We start from the raw sequence: 22740 nt of genomic DNA on the forward strand, positions 1-22740 counted from the left end.
TTAAGCCAAGTATGAATGGAGATGAGTGTAGGGTGAGTGGGGCGATCTTGTAGTCTTGTTAGTGACTAAGGCCGACATTCCTTTTAGACACAGCTGTTAATTAATAGCCCATACAGCTAATGGCAACTAAGGGATCTACAGTTTATAGTGGAATCCGAACCACATTTTTGCCTTAGTGATTGATTGTCTCAATAATTTCGAAGTTTAGTAGAGTGGCTTGTTGAACATAATCGTTAAGGAAAATAGTGAAGATCATCATTATATGATAAAATTATTGCATGATAGCAATAGACCTACGAAAACGATAAAGCTGCCTCAGACTGAGACTCATCTTTGGCACCGAGAGGATGCCTCGTTAGTCGTCATATCATGGGCGAAAAATCTGGTTTTGTACACAGTGTGTGTGTATGTGTAAATGCCAACTCGACGTGGCTCTCACCAACGAAAAACCGAGAGTTCAGAGTGGCAGAGATTTTAATTGCCGAGCGTGGATAACTATTCAAGGTACCGTAAAACTGAGTGAATAACAAAACATTTTCTATAGTCATAATTTATTATATTATTATTATGAATAAATTATTATAACCTTCTTTGCTCCATCAACCAAGCTGCTGAACACAAAGGATAACATACAACAATTAATTGAGGCTAAACCGAAAAAACTATTTAACTACAAAAAAATTATCTTGATCAGTTTCAGTTACAGGTACCTATGTGATTTCTAAGGATTCAAGGATTTATATTGAAGTTTTTAATATCACAATGAAAATTTGCTATAGAATGTTTCTGTAAAATTTCAAACCTTTCCAAAATGTATATAAAAAAACTTGCAGTGGTCCATCTTTATCCAATAAATAAACCAATAAATAAAATACTACTTAATACAGTGTACTTTGCAAATTGTAATTTAATTTTTTAATATGGAATCATCCACTTATATATGTTCCTCAAACTGTTGTAATTTATTTCCAAATTTCTATCGGCTGATCTATAAGGATGAAAATTATTCTCTAATACAATATCTTCACTACTTTATACCAACGGTATACTATATAGTCTGGACTCAAGTGTTTAGACAAGAGATTATAAAGGCTTTAAAATGACGGCTGTCTGCTATCTCATCTGACAATTGCTTACGCATGACGCATGCGCACAAATGGAAATGACAGTTTACCATCTCGTGGAGAGAACGATAAACATTTTGTCAATAAGTTACACAGCAATATTTGCATGAAATTCTTGTGATTTGTTGTAATAAATCCTGCAATTAACCATGGCTGATAACGAAGCCAAAGCTATGCAGCTCATGGCTGAAGCAGAGAAGAAACTGACTTCATCCAAAGGATTTTTCGGGCAACTCTTTGGGTAAGTTGAATAGAAATCCAAATCTGTAGACATCTACCTCCATCGATCGGGCAATGTCCTCCCTGTGTAATCGAAAACTTCATAAACCGTTTCTTTACACTAGTAATGATAACAACTTGCATATTCTAAAAGTTCTTGTGGAAAAGTATGTTTAGCCTACTTCTTACTTTTCACAAAAATAGTTGTTGTCAGGTTGTAGCAAAAGAAGCAGAAATTGATCTGATGATCCTATAACTTTTGTTGCTCTAGAGGTCTAGTAGGCCTATGTTCATTCTTTTAGGATAGTCCTAGCTTATTCCTAATGTTAAGTTTCTAACAATTTGTTTTTAACATCAGTAAGAGCAAATTTATGGGTTAGGCCTCTCTTAAAATTTCTTAGCATATTCTGTTTTTCTTCTAAAAAATATTCAATAAGCAAAATATCATAACAATCAACTCTTCACCAATTAATAACTTATCTTATTTAGTCGCTTGTCACCTCATGCTCAATGTTTCGGAGACTGAAAACAATAGATTGGGTTTTTTCTTGATTCAAAAAGAGATAGTTTGCCCGGAACCAGGTAGATGCATCATTTAACTTAGATATTGTTTTAAAAATAAGTTCAACTCTACAGCACTATTTCTAGCTTCAAAAATTGTAGTGTCGTCTGCATAGCAAACAACACCATTAGGCCTACCAAAGGCACATGGGGGGGTCTTTAATCATTATATTGAAAAGCAGGGGCCCGAGTACAGAGGTCTGTGGAACGCCATGTGTTATGTTTTTGATAGGCTACTTGAGATTTTACCATTCAGGGACACCAGCTGCCCAGGCTTGGCCAGATAGGACCTCAGCAAATCAAGGCTTTTTTCAGCAAATCGAGGCTTTTTTCATTCAAACCATAGAAATTCAACTTTTTAAATAAAGTTTCACGGGCAATAGTGTCAAAGGCCTTGCTAAGGTCACACAGGGTGGCCCTAGCAAAACCGCCACTTTCAAACGACTAAAAATAGGCTTAGCCTAGTTAAAGAGTACACTGCATCTATTATGCTGCGGCCTGGCCTGAAACCGAACTGATTCTACTTACTTACTTACTTCCTTCCGGTATCCTCGCCACAATCGTGTGATCGGGGAGTCGTCAACTTTCTTCCTTTTTCGGGGTTTTCTGTGTTCAGGTTTCGTGTATTTATGTATTTATGTTTTATGTATGCGTGCTCCTTTATGTATTCTTTTATTGAGTCGTACGGCCTTGCAGTTAGATACAATTTTATTTTTTTTTTCAAAATTGGGTGTGTTTGATTTTAGGTGTTGGGGTAATTGATTGTACATTGATCCAGAGTATGTGGGTGTGTTGTTTGTTTTTTTAAGTCTGTGTTGAGGTATGTCTATGTTTGTTTTACTTCTGGTGTTGTGGTTGTGCTGTGATTGTCTTAGGTTGGGATTGGATCGGATGGTAAGGATTATGGTTTCGCAGATATAGAGTGAGATTAATGTCATTATATTGAGTTGGATGAAATTGGATGAAATATGAGTTGGATAATCTAGCTTAAGCCTACTGTACTCAAATTGGTAGGCTAACTTTACTTAAGTTATGTGTTGGATCTTAAGTTCAAATGCCCCTTCGTGAATTTAAATTTTGAAAGGCCTAGGCCGATTGTATTTTATAGTCTTAACTCACCTCCTAAATACAAATACCATTACTTATTTTTTTAAATCAAATACTTATTGTTAGGGGAAATCATTTCTCAAATATAATCATAATAATAAATGGTAGGCCTATTTATTCAGCAAGCGTCTTTCAGATTTGTACAATTCTGCTTTAAAACGACTCCTTGTCATTATCCTACTTAGGCCTAAACTATAAATAAAAAACAATCTATCAAAAAAACTTTTAAACAATCTAAAAACAATATATATATACAGGGGATATTCAGTCGATCCTGTGAAAAGTGTGTAGCTGTTTGATGGTTTGAAACTTGACCCAGCTTTCCTTTATCATTGGGCTTCCAATAAATGGTCCTGAATAATGAAACACCTGGTCTTAGTGGGTAACAAAGCAAGACATCACACTCCAATTCAACACTCATCCTTCACTCATATTTGGGTTAAAATACGCACATAGGGTGGCATCTGCATCTCAAATGAATATATAGATAGGATTGACAGATTAAATACATATAGCCTATGTCTTATTTAGTCATGTGAGGATGTCAGTATGGGATTTATGGGAATTCGGGGCTGTATTACAGTAAGCGTTTTGAAGTTAGGTTCGATCAGGAAGGTAAAATTTAGGTTAGGCCTATAATGAACCGAGTAGTTTAAATAGTCAACAATTAACAGTGTCACTAAACATTAGCACTCAATAATTACCATTTGATACACAACTTGAAATTCTTGTCAATGTGAAATTGATTTCTGATTTAATCATATTTTTATAGTATAATTTATCTTACTTCCAAATTTCAGTGGATCATCAAAGGTGGAGGAGGCAGTTGAATGCTACCAACGGGCAGCGAACATGTTCAAGATGGCCAAGAAGTGGGGTCAGGCAGGCAACGCCTTCTGTGAGGCCGCAGCCTTGCACTCTAAGGCGGGCAGCCGACACGACGCTGCTACAAACTTTGTGGACGCCGCCAACTGCTATAAGAAGTCTGATCCTAACGGTAAGTTAGGTTAACAGAAAACAATGAATATAGATTTTACCTCTGTCAAGTTTATTTTGTCCTTAAGACACCTTAAGAGGTGAGTTGGTGGTTCAGTCGGTAGCACAGTGGACCAGGATTGCCACCCGTCCTGTTTTCGGTCCCTTGTGCATGTATACCCATGTTAATCCAGGGTGAGGGGGCCCCATCCCGATTTTTCCCCCACGCAAAGGTGGCAACCCTACAGTGGACTGTGAACCCATGGCAGCGATGTCTTGGATTCATGTCACGGTTTCTTAATTTAAAATATTTTAGTAGGCTATGGTCAACTCCTCATTATTGCACCTTCTGGTTTTGCAAGACTTAATTTACTCACAGGTTTTGTGGACAGGCAAATTTAACATTAAAAAGGATGCCAACCTCAAAAAAACTGTAGTTTTTTAAGTCTAAACTTAAATCACCAGGTGGTTGAACATTGAACATACACATTCAAACGAACAAAGACATACTTTAAGATTTAAAAAGTACATAGACTGGCCAGCTCAGCTTATGGGCTGAGTTGATGCTACTAAAGGGTAAATGAAGTAGCAAAAATAATAAAATAAGGAGAAAAGAGATTAACACAATGTTCTTACAGATGACATTAAAATGTCCATCCATCGTTTCTAAGCATTCTATTGAGGTTGCATTTTTTAATTAGAGCTTCTACCAAATGCCTACAGGGATCAGCATTTTTATGATTTTTTTCCTATGCTATACCTATAGTACAAATTCTGTTTTACGCCTCTGTTTCAAAATTCAAAAAGAAAAGCTAGGCCTAATTTGAGGAGTCTTAACTGTTATTTCATGTAGAGTTTAGTTGCCCAAATACCAAATAAAAATGTACTAGGCCTAGCCAAAATCAATTTTCCATCATAAATCAATTACTCGGACATTCAATGTCGCCGCTGTAGATTCAAGTATTATTTCAAAATATTCTTATAAGTAGTTTATTACACTGTTGTTTTTGCCCAATCAGAGGCCGTCAACTGTCTGCTGAAGGCAATCGAGATCTACACTGACATGGGAAGGTTTACAATGGCCGCCAAGCACCACCAGACCATCGCAGAGATGTACGAAACAGAAGCGGTCGACCTCGACCGGGCTGTACAGGTGATTAATTTTGGCATTTGTTGTAGAAATAAATAAGTTTTACTTTTTTAACTAAGCTTAACTTTGTCTATTTTTTCATTTTTTCTCATCTTATAAACACAAAACTCAATTCTAATAAAATAAGTCTTTGGTGGACATTTGCTTGGTGAGGATAGAAGATAAATGCCAGCAAAATGCCTGCTCAGATTTACAGCTAATAAGCAATCCACCTATCTCATTAGCTTGTCCCTCCCAACTAGCTCCGATGCAGTCATGAGCCGCACACATGACTTGTCTGAGGTTCTCTCCTCGCCTAAGCTTTAGACGGTTGGAACATTTATCTTACATAGAGGTTTAGCACAACAGTGATATTTAGTCATTCTAAGCTAACCTCCAAATATGCAGGACATGTTGTTTAGAATTTTTGCTGTCACTGTTTGCTTCTTATCCAAAGATAGCTGTTATCACATTATTAGTCATCGCTAAGTCTATCAATTGTTGAGTCATCACTTCGTCTTATAACATAATCCTACTAAGGTATTGATTGACATTTAAATTGACAAAACTGAAAACTCTCAGTTTTTAAATTAAACATAACATTTAGCAATTTTTTTGGATATTTAATAATTGTCAAAGAGTGGTTCTACAGTCTTATATAAAAATGGCACTTGCATTTAATCTGAAAAAGTAGTAAAATTGATAAGGTTTTTACTGTACAATTTAGTATTAAGCTACAGAATCTTCAAAAGACATGAGAAAAATTGTTTTTAATAATTAATGGGCGCAAGAAAGAGAAAAATCCCCTTTTTAAATAACATCGTACATGTAAATAAGATGGACAGCCTGTAACTTTTTTCATGAGGCTGTTGACAAACTGGCACTTTTCTTTTAGCACAAAAATTATGGCTTTCTGGACCAAACAGTATTAAACAAATTGTGTGTCTAATGTAATTTGATTTTTCACAGGCCTGAGGTGTAGGCCTACACATGTGACACACTATGGGCTCGAGAGATAATTGCTCCCCACTTCCGTACAGGGGATTTTTCTCTTCCTTGCGTCCCCGCAAACTTAAAACCCCTTGCGGTCGTGCCCATGCAAATGGCCTTGCTTTAGCGAATATACCTACAAAATTCTTCTTCTATTATAAATATCATCTTTAAGGTCGACATTTGTAAAATTAAAGTTGAACTTGTTGCAGCATTACGAGCAAGCAGCCGACTACTTCAAGGGGGAGGAAAGCAATAGTTCGGCCAACAAGTGTATGCTTAAAGTGGCCCAATACGCCGCACAGCTGGAGAACTACGAGAAGGCTATAAAAATATACGAAACTGTAAGTATGGATTTTATAGGTTGTGCAACACAAGTTACTGTAAAACAAATCAGCTGTGTAGATTTTAAGCCAGTAAGGTGTAATGAATAATGGTGGTAGCACTTCTTAAAAGGATTGTGTGCTGCTGGCGGCCATTTCGTATTGCACTAGATACAGTGAAGACTCAAACCTAACAAACCCATGTTTGAAGTAGTGAAACTCCAACCAGTAGGCCTACTACCTCAAATCCAGGCTACTGATATTTTTTATCAGGCTTGGGTTAATCTTGTTTCCCAAAACTTACATATTGTATTTTAACAAAGCATTATTATAGTTTCTTGAATAAGTTATAATCTATTTACTATCCAGCTTTCAGTATAAATAGGTTAGGTCCCATTATAGCTGATTTTGTGTTTCTTGTGCTTGTGCCATGAGAGAGAATTCCCTATTGTGGTCCTGCTAGGCAATTCCCATACAACCTACTATTCCCACACACCAAACACTTAAAACCAAAGCTAGAAATAGACAAATAGACAATTTATTCTAGTTTACACAAAAATATGTTTGTCCATCGCAGGTAGCGTCCAATTCGCTGGAAAGCTCGCTGTTGAAGTACAGCGCGAAGGAGTACTTTTTCCGAGCAGCTCTGTGTCACTTGTGTGTTGACATGCTGAATGCGCAGCACGCTCTGGAGCGCTATGTCGAGCTCTACCCCGCCTTCCAGGACTCCAGGGAGTACAAACTACTCAAGGTAACAATAATGTTCAGTGTTGCACAACGTCAAAATGTCACAAAACCAAAATATTATTTTTGAGCTAAATTTGTTTGCACTATGCCAAACCCTGCTTTTTCAAATTGCGACTATCGCAAACTTAAGTTCAGAAGTTATTTAATTTTTTTAGCGATATCGATTTAAAGCTGGAAAAGCTTGCAATGTTGCCACAAACCTCGCCAAAGTTGGCAAGTTCGATGTGCTGTTAGCGATGTAAGTAACAACCATAGGGTTGTTGAAGATCCTAAAGAATGTTTCAAGAATGTTAGAAAAGGTACCTATTGATTTTGACGCAAATGTCAGAAAGACTTTTGATTTTGTCAAAAATGTTGGCGATATCAGCAATGTTGCCCAAAATTTCCTAGAATCAAGTGATGATGATTGGAACGCCAACTTAGCAATATCCCGACAAATGTTGGGGAATTCAGTGATACCATGATTGTCGCCAAAAGTGGTAATATACTTAACGTTGTCTCTATTGATTACGGCGACTTTTTTCATCTTCAACATATGCTGTCATCATCATCTCTCGTGATGTTATCTGATGGTGGCCTTAATGCAAACATCTTTTGTGATTGCAGCTAAACAAAAACCACAATCACACCTTTTTCGGCATTAATACTTTGATTTGATAGTATTAAATAAGTCTGCTTATTTTATAGTCAATGAATAGTCATTTATTCCATCTTTAAACAATACAACATTGTGATTGATTTCGACAAAAATAACTACGTCCTAATTTTGGCTACATTGTAGTTGACAATAGACAACATGGCATGCTATAGGCCTAATATTTTAATTTAGTTCTGAGGATATAAATAACATTTTTCAGACTTCTTAAACTACACAGAATAACATCACAGTAGATATAAATTAATATCACAGATTGAGATTGGCTGCAACAAATTAATTATAAACATGAAAACTACGAACAATAGACATACACAGTGTAAATGATTGATAACTGAGATAGAATTTTTAACAACTAAAAGATGACAATGAAAAATAATACTGAATGGAATTCTAATAATAATCAACAAAGATAAAAAAAGTTTAATGAATCTGCAAAATTAATGACTTGTAAAACTATATTTCCATGTTTAAAAAATTCTTTGGTACAGTAAAAGGGGTTTGCAGAAAGCCAGACAGACAGTTTCTTTTTGAAAACCTTAAAAGGAAGTGATCTTGATTCACAATACAGGTTGTTAAAAAAACCTAATTTCTGACACAAAATTACTTTTGACAGTTGAGTAGTCTACACTGCGGCAAATCAACCAGACTTTTGTTTCTGGTATTATAACTATGTACATCTTCACGTATAAAAGTCTGCTAATGCAAACAGGATTTGGTACTGTTAGCTTAGACTTATGGGACTCTACTATGTGCTATTTGTGTGTCCAATCCTTCTCCCTTTATGTATTCCTAAGCTGCTCTTACAGAATCCTGCCAAGTGCTATTTCCTCCAAAAAAACATAATATATTATTGCGTTTCTCACTCTCCACAGGTGCTGATTGACCACGTAGAGGAGCAGAATGCTGACGGATTCACAGAAGCCGTGAAGGATTACGATTCCATCTCCCGGCTAGATCAGTGGTACACCACGATCCTCCTTCGTATCAAGAAACAAGTCAACGACAACCCCGACCTACGTTAACCCACCTCAGCGTCTGATGCTTGTAGTCTAAGCGCATGTCACGTTGTTTTAAAACCGATCATATTTTTTTGTAAAACAATAGATCCTACGCCATCGGTCTCAACTGTACATTTCACAACGGGCACTGTACACCATCGGCTACGGAAATTTAACTTTCTCGCTGTATTCGTTAAAGTTTAACTAAGCATGTTTAGCGTAAGTGACTTAAAAGCGACTTGTGAAAATTACAATATTGTTACTGTAAGTTGTTAATACGTGAGAAATTATGATTTGAAAACCATATTTTATGAAAATCTTAAGTTAAACAAGGCATAAAAACCAACTGGGCTATTTTCAAACTTTGTAAATGGTAGAGGGGTCGATTTAGTGTGATTTTTGTTTGACTTTTCGTTTATGGCCAAGGTGTAATGACTGTTTTTGCTGAGTTTTACTCTGTTATGTTTTAATTCAGAAATTTATTGCTTTAGAATTTTGTATAAAGTGTATTATATTTTGTTAGGAAATTGCATGAATGCAGTATTCTGCATTGAAGGGGTTAACCGGAAAAATTAGAAATATTGTCTCACAGAGCTGAATTGAACTCCTACGCTTTATGATTACGATGGTTATAGTCGAATATTGAGTTTGTGTGGAATGAGGGGGATCAAAAACAGATGAATCCTAGGTTCTTAAGCCTTAAACTCAGTGTTACGATAATGTTTTGAATCTCAGGCTTCACTTTGTTCCGCACAACTTTTACAGTTCATGTAAAGGAGTGTATCTGATTTATAGCGTAATCTTAAACTCACATAATCAGTTTGGTTTCAAATCAGTTCAGTAAATTTTCTAGTTGTTAAATCAAATTTTTATCTGGATAACACAATTTACCTGTAGAAGTGCAGTTGTTGTTTTGGATTTTTTTAATGAGTCTGGAATTATACATTTTGTTTCAACTTGAAGGTTGAATAACAACATTTGTTAACCAACCAAGGCCAAGCCTAGTTGTGGATGCATTCTTAATTACTTTTCACTAAAGTTATTGTATAAAAGAGAGTGTGCAAAAGAGGTGTTGATAAAACTATTTTTGAAACGTGTGCCGTTTTAGCCAACCTGTTTGAAAACCGGTGTGCAATTTATTTTTAATGTAAACCTACTCTTTGTTGTTTTACAATGTGTTGTCTTTCATTAGTTACGAACTGCAATCATTTTGTTATCTTTCATCAATTTTGCTTATTGGAAAAACTCTGAAATGTCCTTCAAAGTATTTTTTTCACAAGTACTAAATGTTTAAGAACAATAATCTGTAAAAATTCAATGGAAGATAATTTCTCGGCCAGTGTTGAATCTTTTTTTCCAATTAAAGGTATAGTTTGGTTTCAGTAACTTACAAATATTCAAGATTGAAGTGCCGTGAGTGAAGCACCCAATCCTCCGCATACAATACAGTAATAAGGCTTACACCTCAAAGATAATCTTGCGTAACTGTTTCATTAACCAAGTCACCAGCCCCCACTGTAAAAATATACACTTTTTAAACTAAGCACGTATTGTAGCAAAGTAAATCTCGAGGTGTGATTGCTTTTATCATCTTGCACTGCTCGAGAATATCTTTTATAACATTCCTAACCAAATATTACGGTTAATATTTTTTTATCGATTTCATTTATTTTCCATAAACTACAGTATAACTTATCTACGACTCCTAAATGTGTTTAGATTAGATAATAGGACTTGCACTGTGTTGATTCAAATAATTGTATAGTTATTCCATGTATATAGTCAGTTATCGGAATAGTAATAAAATGTTTTTCGTTACTTGTTTGTATGGTTATACTTTGTACAGGTAAATCTTGCCAGCATTGTATAAACAGGTCATATTTATATTAGTGGTTGGTGAGCTTGAAATTCAGTAATAAAAATACTGGCAAATCTCTAATTATCACAGCCGTTTGAATTTTCCCCCTGTTTACTCTTTGAAAACTGGATTGATGTATTTGTATCGCCTTTTTAATTTTTTACCATTTTTGTAACTGAATAGTTCAAAACCTTACTATAAAAATGAACATAATCAATTGATAGCCCAACGGTATCTTGCATCTGGGTCCAGAAACAACCTTGCTTGGAATCAAACCAGTGACCTTCAGATATGAAGGCGAGTACTTGATACAACCATAGACTAACCAACACAAGTAGACTTCTCATCCCATTGTAAATTTTGAAGCACGTTTTTCGTGTCTAGTTCATGTGACACAAAGGCACTAGTGTCGATGACACTTTATTTCCATTATTTTAGGGTTAATTTCTTGATTTGTGCTTAACTGTTTGGTTATATAACTAGGGGACAAGTTATTGTTTATGATTAGATCGTATTATTTGGTTAAACGAGGTTTTAAATGGCTGTAATAACGGGAAACAAATTGTAAACAAAACACGACCTCTACATAAACCGTACATGAACTAATAATAAAATTGTCTTCAGCTGTTCCATAAGGATAAGAAATCTACTAAGGGAGTATGTTTTATCTATGATACAACCACTCCTACCCAGACTGGCTGGACTTGCTGGACACTCCTAGAAATTGCTGGACTATTCTAGTTCAGCAAACAAAATGTTACAAGCCAAGACAATATGCAAGCTGTCTGGCCAGGATTGTTTAATTTGTACAATAATTATCAACTACAGGTCCTTTTGTGAACAGAAAAAATTTATTTGAGCATGACTCAACAAACCAGATAAAAACAGAAAGTTGTTCAATGACATTGGGTGTCATATTGGATACCATTAGGTTTGGTTGTAATTCATTGCTCATCGAGAGATTAGGTGTTACCCTGGTTATAAGCAACACCATAGAACGAGGATTCATATCCTGCCTGGATGTGACCAATGTTTGAATAATAAATTTACCTACATTCCATCAGGACAAGTCTGATGTTCATGAGGAGTTCACCAGTCTTTGTTAGAGCTTAATGGAGAAGGCCCGCCTAAAACAAATGGTTGTTCAGCAGGGTATAGGCTCCTGGTATGAAATTTGTTTGAGCAAAAATGCTAAAATTGTATTGTGAGAGTGGTGGACTCGTGGTCCAAGCACTCCGAAGCTTATTGTGCATCCAACTTGCCACTAACTGGGTAAGTATATGCCTGTGTCCTTGACTAGGTGCAGGAGCTTTTGCCCATGTTAGCGTCTGGTTCATCACCTCTGGCTGCTTTAGACCAAACAGTAACATAGCCCTTCTCCTAGCCCCTTAGCCCCTATAATAGCCCCCACACCCCACCTCCACTGGCTTGTCTTATAAGAATTTGGATTCATATTTTTCTCATTATCCTTGGTATTAGAATACTAATAAAAAGTATTAAGTATTAATACTTGAAGTCTAGTGAGTAGGTAGTTGCCTTATTGTTCTAGAATGGGTAATTGGGTAAGTGTTTGGGAAACGATTAACGAACTATAAGCAACTACCAATATGAAAAAGCAACTTATTAATTTTCAGTTAGATTGAAAGAACGCAGTATTATGATTTATTTTCAAACGTTATATCAACAGCAATATTTATTCTGTATTACTAATATTTGGTCAAGAAGGTTTCTTTACGTACATGATCAATGGCCGCAAATGACTATTTACAATGTGCTTACTCTGTGTTTCAAAAATCTATTGCGCAGGGCCCAGCTGATTATAGTTACCATGACAACGCAATGCAAATGCAAGCAAACAAATCAAATAGGCATGGCAAGATGAAGATGGCATTTGCATTTGCATAGTAACAAACAAGGAAACAAACAAAACAAGTGCTGTAACTGTCTTCGTCTTCGTGTGTGTGTGCCTTGCCTTGCCTTCTTCGACTTAAACTTGGCCGAAGCCGGTGGATACAGATGACAGTCTCCACAATATTATGATTATTTTTATTTACTTCCATGCAATTTCGCCAATCTCTTACACTAATCTCATTGTATCAAATAATATGTCCTATAGGATGGATTTTATTTGTGATTATATTAGATTGTTTTAGTGGGTAAATGGCGAGGAAGTAATTACCTATATTTTAATAACTAATTTGGTCTGTATAGTTTTCTTCTTTGAGCCTAATTCTTGGATTCATTATGGAACTTTGGGAAGATAGGGAGATTCGTTTTGATGTCCCCATAGCGTAAGTAATTTTTTCTATCTTTTCATATTATTTACTTTGTTAGGCTACTATCAGTGGTAATAACTTAGTTGGTCAAATGAAGTATAAGCTAATAATATACATTGGTTTGCTTACAGCTTACTTCACACCCTTCCTTAAGTCAGTTTATTATTATTCAATATTTTCCCAGTTACTATAATAACCAAGTTGTTTTTTAGCCTAAGTCCTATTGTCAAGTGACTGCTATGTAAATGGACAAGTTTTGGTTTTATTACAACTGATATTATAGGTAGCCATTAAATACATTTTAATCGTGATATTCCTGATGAAATTGACTCTGGTGCTGGAATTGCTTCTTATCTTCAAAAAGTTTATAACTAGCCTATACCGGTAAGCTGGATATACAGCTCAGTGCAGTAGAATGTTATGAAAACTTACAACGTGAATATAGCCTAACAACCTAGATATCGGCCCACCAGGGCTGCCACCCCTCCCGAATCTGTCGGGACAGTTCCGATTTTGGTTCCTTATGCCCGTATATAAGCCTAAGTTAATCTGGGAGGGAGGGGGGTATATATCCTGATTTTTTCCTAATCAAAGGTAGCAATCATGGGTCCATCTTAATTTTTCCTCAGAATATTTGTTCTCTTTTCAAACTTTACTACTGCAGATTCAGCTTGTCCATTGCATAAGTAGCACAATTAGGCATATTTTCTAAAAATTGTACTATTTTTCAAACTTTCTTATCGACAGATTTTATAGGTACCGTATCTTTAAAATTATGCATGGTTTTAGCCAAATGAAAATGAGATCTGGGGAAAAAGTCATAGATCGGCTGGACTTTGTGGAAGATACAAAAGGAAATGGAGGGGACAAAGGAAGATTGATTGTTACAAACCTGAGAATTCTCTGGCATTCACTGACAGTCGCAAGGATAAGTCTATGTGAGTTTTAAGCGATTAGTATAAAAAATAAATTATGAGTTTACAACTGAATAAACATCAATAACAATAAATTGTGGACTTTATTTTCAATAGATCTGGCGTATTTTTTATTGAATATTTTTAGGAGAATAGGCTACCAAAATTTTCTCTTGAATACCGTATTGATTTTATCGACTTGGTACATTAATTTTGTATTAGGCCTATCAATGCCAGTGGAGATACAATTTTTTTATTCAGAATAATATTTTACTCTACATGTTGATGACATTTGACACCAGAAAATTTAGTGCAGTAGCTAACCAATTGTAAAAGCAAAGCACCTATCTTTGCCGTAGCCAAACTTTGAAATACAATGTCATGAGTTACAGTGTAAGGTGGTAAATTCAGGGGTGCCCAGAGGGGGGGGACCGTGGCACGTTTGCGCCACAGGAATTTTTGGGGGGGGACTTCTTTAGGGAGATTTTGGGGGGGGGATATTTTTTGTTAGCTGTCATAATGAATGTAGAATTTTGTATACCCTAATCAGACTGAAAAACTTTTTCTAAGTAGCTCACTATCAACACCAACAACATTCTGCCATTCGTAATTAAAATTGCTTCTAAGAATGGTAAAACCATTGACTATATAACCACAAGTTGTGGTTATATAGTCAATGGTAAAACGCACCTTATCAGACAATCCTTAATATGTACTAGTGTCGGCTTTTTTTATTCTGTGTTCGCTGACTTTTACTTGCTACATATGTTTTGGTACCATCGTCAGTCTTAGGCCTTTAAAAAGATCCACTTCTGGAGGAGTCGTCAGAATACGTTACAAACATTTAACACAAAACGATTACAGATATGCCTTATCAATGCACAAGAGCACATTGGCACGGGCAGGACTGGAAGTAAACTGAATCAGTTCAGGTTATGACGGACCGACGGGGTCTCTGGATTGTCGTCTGTTTTGTGCGTTTTCAAAAGCTGATATTGGACTTTTGTTGTAGTGACTGAGAAGAGTGTTGAAAATATAACGGGATTCATAATTAATTTAGTGTTTTCACTCAAAAATTGTGTGCTGTCCCTAGTTTTATTTAATTATATACCGGTATTCCAAACTCTTTCAAAGTATTTAATAAATTTCTTTTCACGCAGTAATGTAGAATTTCGAGACCATCATTTTTATCCAGCATAAAAATTGGTTATTATTGTCAATAGTTTTGAATGGAAAACTCAATTATGAATCCCATTATATTTTCAACACTCTCCTCTGTCACTAAGTTACAATTAGTCCTAACATCTGTTGAAAACGCAGACGACAATCCAGAGACCACGTCGGTCTGTCACATCGATGTATATAACCTAACGTCTGTCATAACCTGATTCAGTTTACTTCCAGTCCTGCCCGCAGCAATGTCCTCGCATGAATTGATAGGCCTATCTGTAATCGTTTCGTGTTTAGTGTTAAATGTTTGTAACATATTCTGACGACACCTCCAGAAGTCGATCCTTTTGTAAGTCTGACGATAGTGTATGTTACATATGGAAATCTAAATATGTTAAAGAACCGCCAAAACATATGTAGCAAGTAAAATACGACACTACCGTATATATATTATTAAGGATTGTCTGACAAGATGCGTTTCGACCACTATTAGTCATAAAAGGCAATCCTGGGGCTATCAAAACGAATAGATTACTTCGTCACAAAAACCTTTTGTGCTAGTGGCAATTAAGGTATTTTGTGTATTTTGCCTGGCAATTAATTTTTGTAGAAGGCAGCCTGGGAGTGGCGAGCAACAAGTCTGCCCTATTTCGTGACTCTCTGCCTATAATTTTGAAACCAGATACTTTTGGTCAAAGTATTATTAATGCACTTAAAGCTGTTTGAATTCTTAAGCCCTGTAAAAATTAACGCCATCTATCTATATATATAATACACTAAGCCGATTTTTGTAAACAGAACTCCTCCCTCATTTTTGGACTGATTTTGATGATTAAAGTGTCAAACAAATGGCCCTGATCTGTAATTTTGCAAAGTGTTTTTAGTTTTTTGATATCTTTATTAGATTGGGCAGGATCTTCCATCAAAGTTGGGTTTTCTCCCATAAGATTAACATGGGGGAATCTAAATATTTAATTGGAAACTTTGTCTCCACTAATTTGAGAGAACGGCTGGGCGTAGAAACTTGGTAGAAGTGTCCAAAGAAAGGTCTTGGTCTGTAGATGAGTTATCAAAAGAAAAACGAAGTAAATTCGCTTAGGGCTCTGCCCCAGAAGCCTTTAAAGATCCCTCCACAGATTTGTTTACGTTTTGGCCATGTGGATAATAATTTTTAATGAAACAGCTGTTAATTTTAAAATTGTATTTTGAACAACACACATTTATCGGGAGTTAGAATTGTCCAAAAGAAGAATTTCAATGTTATTTTCTGATTTTAAAATTGATTTTATTCTGTATCATGTCATTTGCATTATTTGTTGCCAATGAAGCCGCACGACCATATAAATGAGGAGGCCCCTAACAGTTCAAGAATAAAATCCAACTTCACTTCAAGTATATTCCACTACACCTAACATTCTGTAGAGAGATTATATTGACAACTTTATGTAATTGATAAGGCTGAGACAACTAACTGACATCCCCCATGTCAAGGAATTCCAGCTTTAACAGTAACCCCACAACAAATTTCATAAAACATTGCTAGAAGGTTATTCATTGGCACAGAAGTACGATATGAACTGAAGTGACGTGACGAAGGAAAACTCAAACTTACACTGTAACGAATATACCTCCGTTTGAAGCTATAACGTGTCTTCCCAACAAACAGAAATTTTTTTTCAAATAAAATCTTAATCTGAGAGGGGGATGGGCACCTCTGGGTAAATTAGTATCGTCTTCACAAATACAATTAAGTTTAGGTATTTGTTAAATTGTGGTGACTAATGTTCATATACTAAAGCCTACTAAACTATTGTTTTTATTCCAGCAATCGGTTTTAATTGCATGCTCTCCATTACCACGAAAGTTGTTAATTCGGTGAGCCAAAAGTTCAAATTAAGCACATAGACATTTGTAGACCTATTGCACATGTATTTTTATTTTTATCTCTGTTCATACAAGTAGCATGATACACATTCTGGATTTGTATGGTTTACTTATTTGGTCTCGTTTATTATTTCCTAGTACTAACAATATACAACTAATTTCTACAATCATACACCTAGCCGACTCAATTGCTGAATTTTCTAAATAAAAAGTGGCCTACCTAATGGATGGCAATTTCACATATAAGCTTAAATAACTATCACATGCCAATATTTGTTTTTCATTTTATCTAACTTTTTATTTTGTACAGTTACAAAATCATTTATATTAATTACCGTATATCTTTAATGAATAAAGTATTATCGCCTACCGTACCCATTTCACATTTGCTATGTGGTTCTGCTCCTAATCTTTTTCTGAACACTATTTTTCCAGAAACTTCGAGGTACAACGGAGGCACTCTACATTTTGACAAAGTATGGAAGCTCTCGGTTCGAGTTTATTTTCACAAATTTAGTCGCTGGAAACACCCGACACTTTACCTCAGTCATGGGAGTTCACAAGTAAGGCTATATTTTGTTCGATAAATAATGTCAATAATATCATTGACATTACATTAATTATATTGGTTTTGTATAATGCAAGTACTTAGACTTCTCAGTCTTTAAAAATCTGAAGCCGAAGTCTGTTTTGATGCGTTTCACATCTGGTTACATTTTAATGCACTTCTCTACATGATTCTCTGTATTTTAAGATTATGTTTACAACTGCTAGAACCAACTAGCAATAGTTTTAAAATGGCTTTATTGGTTCAAATTGGGTTTAAACTGGTTAGATATTTATAGCTATAGCTAATAACAATAACCAATCAAAAATACTTTTATATACTGGATACAAAACTTACCTTTATAACTTTCTTTAGCTGATCAATAATGGTAAAATATCCATACGTGAGTATTAATATACGTGGAAATATATTTATATCTATTATCATACTTTTGAAGGGGCAGCACACATACACAAACACCACACACACACACACACACACATGTAGACGGAACCTTATGTTTCAAAATTGCAAATAGAATTCATAATTTACTGTATACCATGCTGTATTCAGTGGCTTTAGTATCATATTGCAAGGAAAACAATTTAAATTTTGTTTTAAAAGCTCACATAGATTGGATGTACGGTAGGTTAATGATGGTACATCATTAAACGTTTATTCCTCGGCCATTAAACAATTTTTTTGTCTTTGAGTATTTTTTAAATTTAGTAAAAGTTTGTTTGCAATTTCCCAGAAGATTTTACGTTAACATGGTACCGTATTCATGATGTTCGTGTCGAGGAAAATTCTTGTGTTTAAATTAATGTTATTTAAAAATAACATGTTTTTTTTTCCAAGGGCATACCAGTCTTCTAGAATCTACCGAGACATGAAACTAAGAGGTGCCGTAGTCAGAGATAAGCAGTTAAGAATACTACCCCTTGAGTCCATTTACACAACGGTAGACGGGATTTGGAATCTCTCTAGCGATCAGGTAAAGAACGAGAAAACTTAAATTTGTACTTTCATCCCTATCTGTTGTTTCTATCAAGCATGTAGGTTATTTCAATTCAGTAAAAAACAAGTAGTCTACTTTTTAAAAGTAACATAGACCATAGTTTGGTCTAAGTTAATAACTTTTAAATGCAGTATTTAAAATTAAACGTGTTAATATCAGCATTGCGATTTTTTGACTGTTGGATGTAATTTTGTCTGGATTAGGTTTATTTGTAGAGGGTGGATTAGGCTGTGATATAATATGTGGAAGGAACCCCTAGATGAAAAAGATCCACTTAATGCCTTAAAAAGGTTTTTTACATTGTAGGCAAATAATTATGTTCACAGCCGATGAAAAAAATGCACATAATCGGAAAAAGTGGAGGCAGTTGGTAAGGCCAAATACCTTTTAGCGAATTTCCCTATAGGGAAGTAGCTATTACCGTAGGTCTCATGGTAAGACTTAGGCCCGGGACCGATTTACTTTTTCATTTTGCGCAGCGAACGAGCTCCAACCTAAAGGTGAGTGAGCGTAGCGAACGAGCTCCAACCCAAAGGTGAGTGAGCGTAGCGAACGAACTTCAACCAGGACGTGATTGAGTGATGCGAACGAGATCATCTTGAAAATTAAACGTAACGGTACTTTCTTTCCATCGGTCTGTCTTAGGGGAAACCTATAACTTAGGTGATACGAAGTTCGCCGGGTCAGCTAGTATATATATATATGTGTCCGTGAACACGATAACTTGAGTAATTTTTATCCGATTTTGATGAAATTTGGTTTGAAGGTGTAAGGCGGGATAAACTTGAATGAGTTCGCGATCCAGCATGATTGGACCATGGGAACAGGGTTTTATGGGGTAAAAATTGGTTTTTCTCACTTTTGACCCTCAAAACACAAAATTTCCCAATTTTTCTCTAAAACTTCTTAAAGAGCTTAAAAAAACAAACAATTCAGTATATCAAAGTGTTTTTGTACGGTTATTGGTTACGGAGAAAACTAAAAAAATGGTAAATTTAAAATTCCCATGTTATTCTTATGGAGAATATTGTAAAATGTTGTAGTTTGCTTGTTTATGGATATCTTTTGATCAAACTTGGCAAATATATTCATTTTATACTAAGCAATAATTATTTTACTTAAAACACACACTTTATTAGTTTCCTTGTAGCAGCAAACCTAGGTACTCGTTAAACCTAATGTTATTTAAATAGATCAATTGAAAATCAATTCAGCCAAATGGAAATTCGCTTAGGCGTCAGGTTTGCTGCGGCGGGGGTATTTGGGTATGAAAAGTTTTGGGAGTAAGAGGGGTATAAATAATTTTGGGAGTAAGATTAACTTACCTAAACTATATGCTGACAATTCTATACTTCCATCTACTCATTTATTAGCCAACTAAGACAAAATTGTTATAGGGAAATGTTGGATCATTTATAATCACAAACATCCGTCTGGTCTGGTACGCAGAAATGAACGAGAACTTCAACGTCTCACTGCCATACATCTGTATAGCGACGGTAAGTAAATTACTTATTAGGTACTGCTTTTGATTTGCATTTATAAGATTTGATAGTTTTTTAAAGTAATTTATTCCCAACAATGTTTTACCATTGACTATTGGATACTGAAGTAGCCATCCCATCTATGTGAAACAGCTGTCGCCATTTTTGTTGTTAAAAAAGAATATAGTTATGTGAGCCAGTCACAGAATGTTCTAGGGACTAAAATTCCATTTTCTACCTTATTTATTTGGCCCTGGGCCATAACAGTTGTTATAGTTCACCATAAGTCAATCCATTAGTTTGAGTTTGTTAAAAAGTCTATATTCGACAGAAATTAGTGATTTAGATCAGTGCAATATATCGGTGGCTCACATCAACTAGCCTACGACAATTTTGATTAAAAAATTTGCGACAACTTTAACATGGAAATGTAATGCCTAGTTGCATTAATAGTCAAAGGTACTACTCTACTTGTTTTAAGAGTAGCCTTCAGAGCACTCAATGATCTACCCCTTTCCCTTGAATAAGAAAGTTTTAACTCACCGATGATGATTTAACTACGCAGGTTTATGCACTGTTTCGTAAATAAATTATCATCATATTATTCACTAATGATGTATTCTTGTCTTGGACATATTTACGATTATTTTTGTATTGTGTCTATGAATTTCCTCTTTTATTGTGAATTCCACATTTTCATCGTGAAAGATTTTACCAATGTTAACACATCATATTACACACTTTCCTGCAGATACGAGTGAGGGAGTCAAAGTTCGGACCAGCGCTGGTGGTGGAGAGCTGCGGTGTCAACGGTGGTTACGTGCTCGGCTTCCGAATCGACCCTCCGGCCAAGCTGCAGAGTGTTACGAGAGAGCTCATCTCACTGTACAACATCCATAGTCAACAGCCGGAGTTTGGCGTACAGTATTCACTTAGTGTCCAGGTGAATTTATGGTAATGGTTTATTTATTTTAAATGCGAGACGATAAAATGTGATCAAACTTAGTTTAAGACCTGGTCCTGACATTGCTGATGTACATTGCAGACTCCCCTGGCTGAGGAGGCTGCTGTAGTGGCAGAGGAAGTACAGGAAGTAGATGAATCAGCTGCTGAACTCTCTACCAGTCTGGCCACCTACTGCAGTGAAGGTAACTAAATACTATGCTTCAGGTTCACGTTTTATGTAATACAATGAAAAACGTTTTATTCGTTCTTTCTTACTTTGAAAACGGTTTAAATCAGAATTTTCTCTTGTTCTATGTCAAAATAAAAGGTAGTTCAAATATCATGGTGAATTATCCTGGGTTTTCAAAGATTTTAAACATATTTAATGATAACTGGGGTTTGATAAGAGGAAATATAAAAACAAACTGGCATTGACTAAAATTCCACACAATCTGGTCAAGGTCATTCTTCTCCTTCCTTACCACCCTTAAAATATCAACAACATAAATTTGCTATTGGATATCATCTTCAAAGTCAAATCAACCTATCTTTTACTACTCTTGACTACTGCTGAAAATAACTTAGGTAAAGTGTACTGTTAAATTGACTGAATATATTTGTTTCCAGCACAGTCGGGCAATTAAGAGTGTGACTTAATTTTCAACCCTTATCAAACTGATTTAATTAAAATTTTTGGATAGTCAATTATTTTCCCAGTTTCTTGGTGTTAGAGTTATTATAGTTCGACTTTACAATTTTGAATTTCATGGAAGCATGTTGGACTTAATTTTTATTTGGTTTTTAAGTTGATTTGGTCTCAATGTGCACATACCGTCCGCCGGGGGCCAGTCAATTTGTGGCCACAGGTGTTTTTGTAAAAATGTGTTTACGTGTTTTTAACTGTTCTTCGTTTTGTATTTATTGACTTTATGACGACCTCTTCGGAGTAATTATGTGTCTATTCAACGCCTGATGATGACCCCTTTGATGGGTTGAAACCGGTCGGTCGCCTTTCATCGGTGACTTTTTTTATCAGATTGACGGATTATAAAGTATTTTAACCTCTAGTAATAACTTAAGTTTAAATGTATTTATTTAGATACATTTAAGTTTCAATTTGGATTGTTCATTTTTCATCATTGATATATATATATATATATATATATATTGTATCAACAAAGAGATTCAGGATGTTTTTCTATCACAGGAGTGGACAAGGAAGATGTGGCGCCGGTATACAACAGTCAGCTGGGATTGGCTATAGAGCCGTTGCGACCCGGTTACACTCTCGCAGACTTGTGGCAGATCACTCCCCCACCACCTCACAACCCTCACACACCCGTCTGATGCGGCACTAGACATTCCATCCTCGTGGTAAAGTTGTTAACAGTTTTTAAAATTGAAATGGACGTAGTTCAATTGAACCACCAACAGATTGCGCTTAGGTATAACACAGATTTGTGTTGAATAGGCTAACTTTTTAACCAAGTCAAACTGATAATGATCTATTTCAAACCCCGTTTCTTTCAACTAACTCGGTAACAAAAGCCAAGAGATTATTTAGAATTTAAGACAGAAGCGCACTCTGTAAGTGGTACATTTTACTATGTTTTTTTATGTTTGATTAGAAGTATGCTACAGCTGATCCATATACATGTCTGCTTCAGTAGAAAATTGTCAATTGTGTAACCAATCTGAGTGAAGGATTTGTTTGAGGGTGTATAACTATCCCTAACTACTTTATTTTCCTAAGCCTCTCGTTTGCCCTAGTAATGTCAACGTTCTCTGAGCTAGACCTGGTGTCAGCCACAAG

At 35.6% G+C, this 22740-nt stretch overlaps 2 protein-coding genes across 2 annotated transcripts; both read left to right on the plus strand.

Annotated features, from left to right (window-relative positions):
- The first annotated feature begins 1162 nt into the window (after window positions 1-1162).
- Window positions 1163-10776, plus strand: LOC128992678 (alpha-soluble NSF attachment protein-like). The gene is made up of 6 exons (XM_054416377.1): window positions 1163-1365; window positions 3812-4008; window positions 5006-5139; window positions 6318-6449; window positions 7006-7179; window positions 8706-10776. Exons 1-6 carry the CDS (start codon window positions 1274-1276, stop codon window positions 8853-8855), a joined length of 879 nt encoding a protein of 292 aa, XP_054272352.1. The 5' UTR covers window positions 1163-1273; the 3' UTR covers window positions 8856-10776.
- Window positions 10777-12751: 1975 nt separating this feature from the next.
- LOC128991683 (Bardet-Biedl syndrome 5 protein homolog) lies at window positions 12752-22635 on the plus strand. The gene is made up of 9 exons (XM_054414781.1): window positions 12752-12980; window positions 13755-13903; window positions 16875-16924; window positions 17369-17496; window positions 18339-18474; window positions 19896-19997; window positions 20734-20925; window positions 21028-21130; window positions 22135-22635. The coding sequence occupies exons 1-9, from the start codon at window positions 12934-12936 to the stop codon at window positions 22272-22274; spliced, it is 1047 nt and encodes a 348-aa protein (XP_054270756.1). The 5' UTR covers window positions 12752-12933; the 3' UTR covers window positions 22275-22635.
- The last annotated feature ends 105 nt before the right edge of the window (window positions 22636-22740 follow it).

This window comes from Macrosteles quadrilineatus, unplaced genomic scaffold, assembly GCF_028750875.1.
Source record: "Macrosteles quadrilineatus isolate MER2022 unplaced genomic scaffold, UCM_ALF_1.0 Scaffold_4__1_contigs__length_99947679, whole genome shotgun sequence".
NCBI classification, from domain to species: domain Eukaryota; kingdom Metazoa; phylum Arthropoda; class Insecta; order Hemiptera; family Cicadellidae; genus Macrosteles; species Macrosteles quadrilineatus.

Coding starts and splice junctions, on each gene's coding strand:
- LOC128992678 (XM_054416377.1), top strand. CDS start 1,274: ATGGCTGATAACGAAGCCAAAGCTATGCAGCTCATGGCTGAAGCAGAG. Junction 1,366..3,811: donor TTTTTCGGGCAACTCTTTGG/GTAAGTTGAATA, acceptor TCCAAATTTCAG/TGGATCATCAAAGGTGGAGG. Junction 4,009..5,005: donor TAAGAAGTCTGATCCTAACG/GTAAGTTAGGTT, acceptor TTGCCCAATCAG/AGGCCGTCAACTGTCTGCTG.
- LOC128991683 (XM_054414781.1), top strand. CDS start 12,934: ATGGAACTTTGGGAAGATAGGGAGATTCGTTTTGATGTCCCCATAGC. Junction 12,981..13,754: donor CGTTTTGATGTCCCCATAGC/GTAAGTAATTTT, acceptor GCATGGTTTTAG/CCAAATGAAAATGAGATCTG. Junction 17,497..18,338: donor TCAGTCATGGGAGTTCACAA/GTAAGGCTATAT, acceptor TTTTTTTCCAAG/GGCATACCAGTCTTCTAGAA.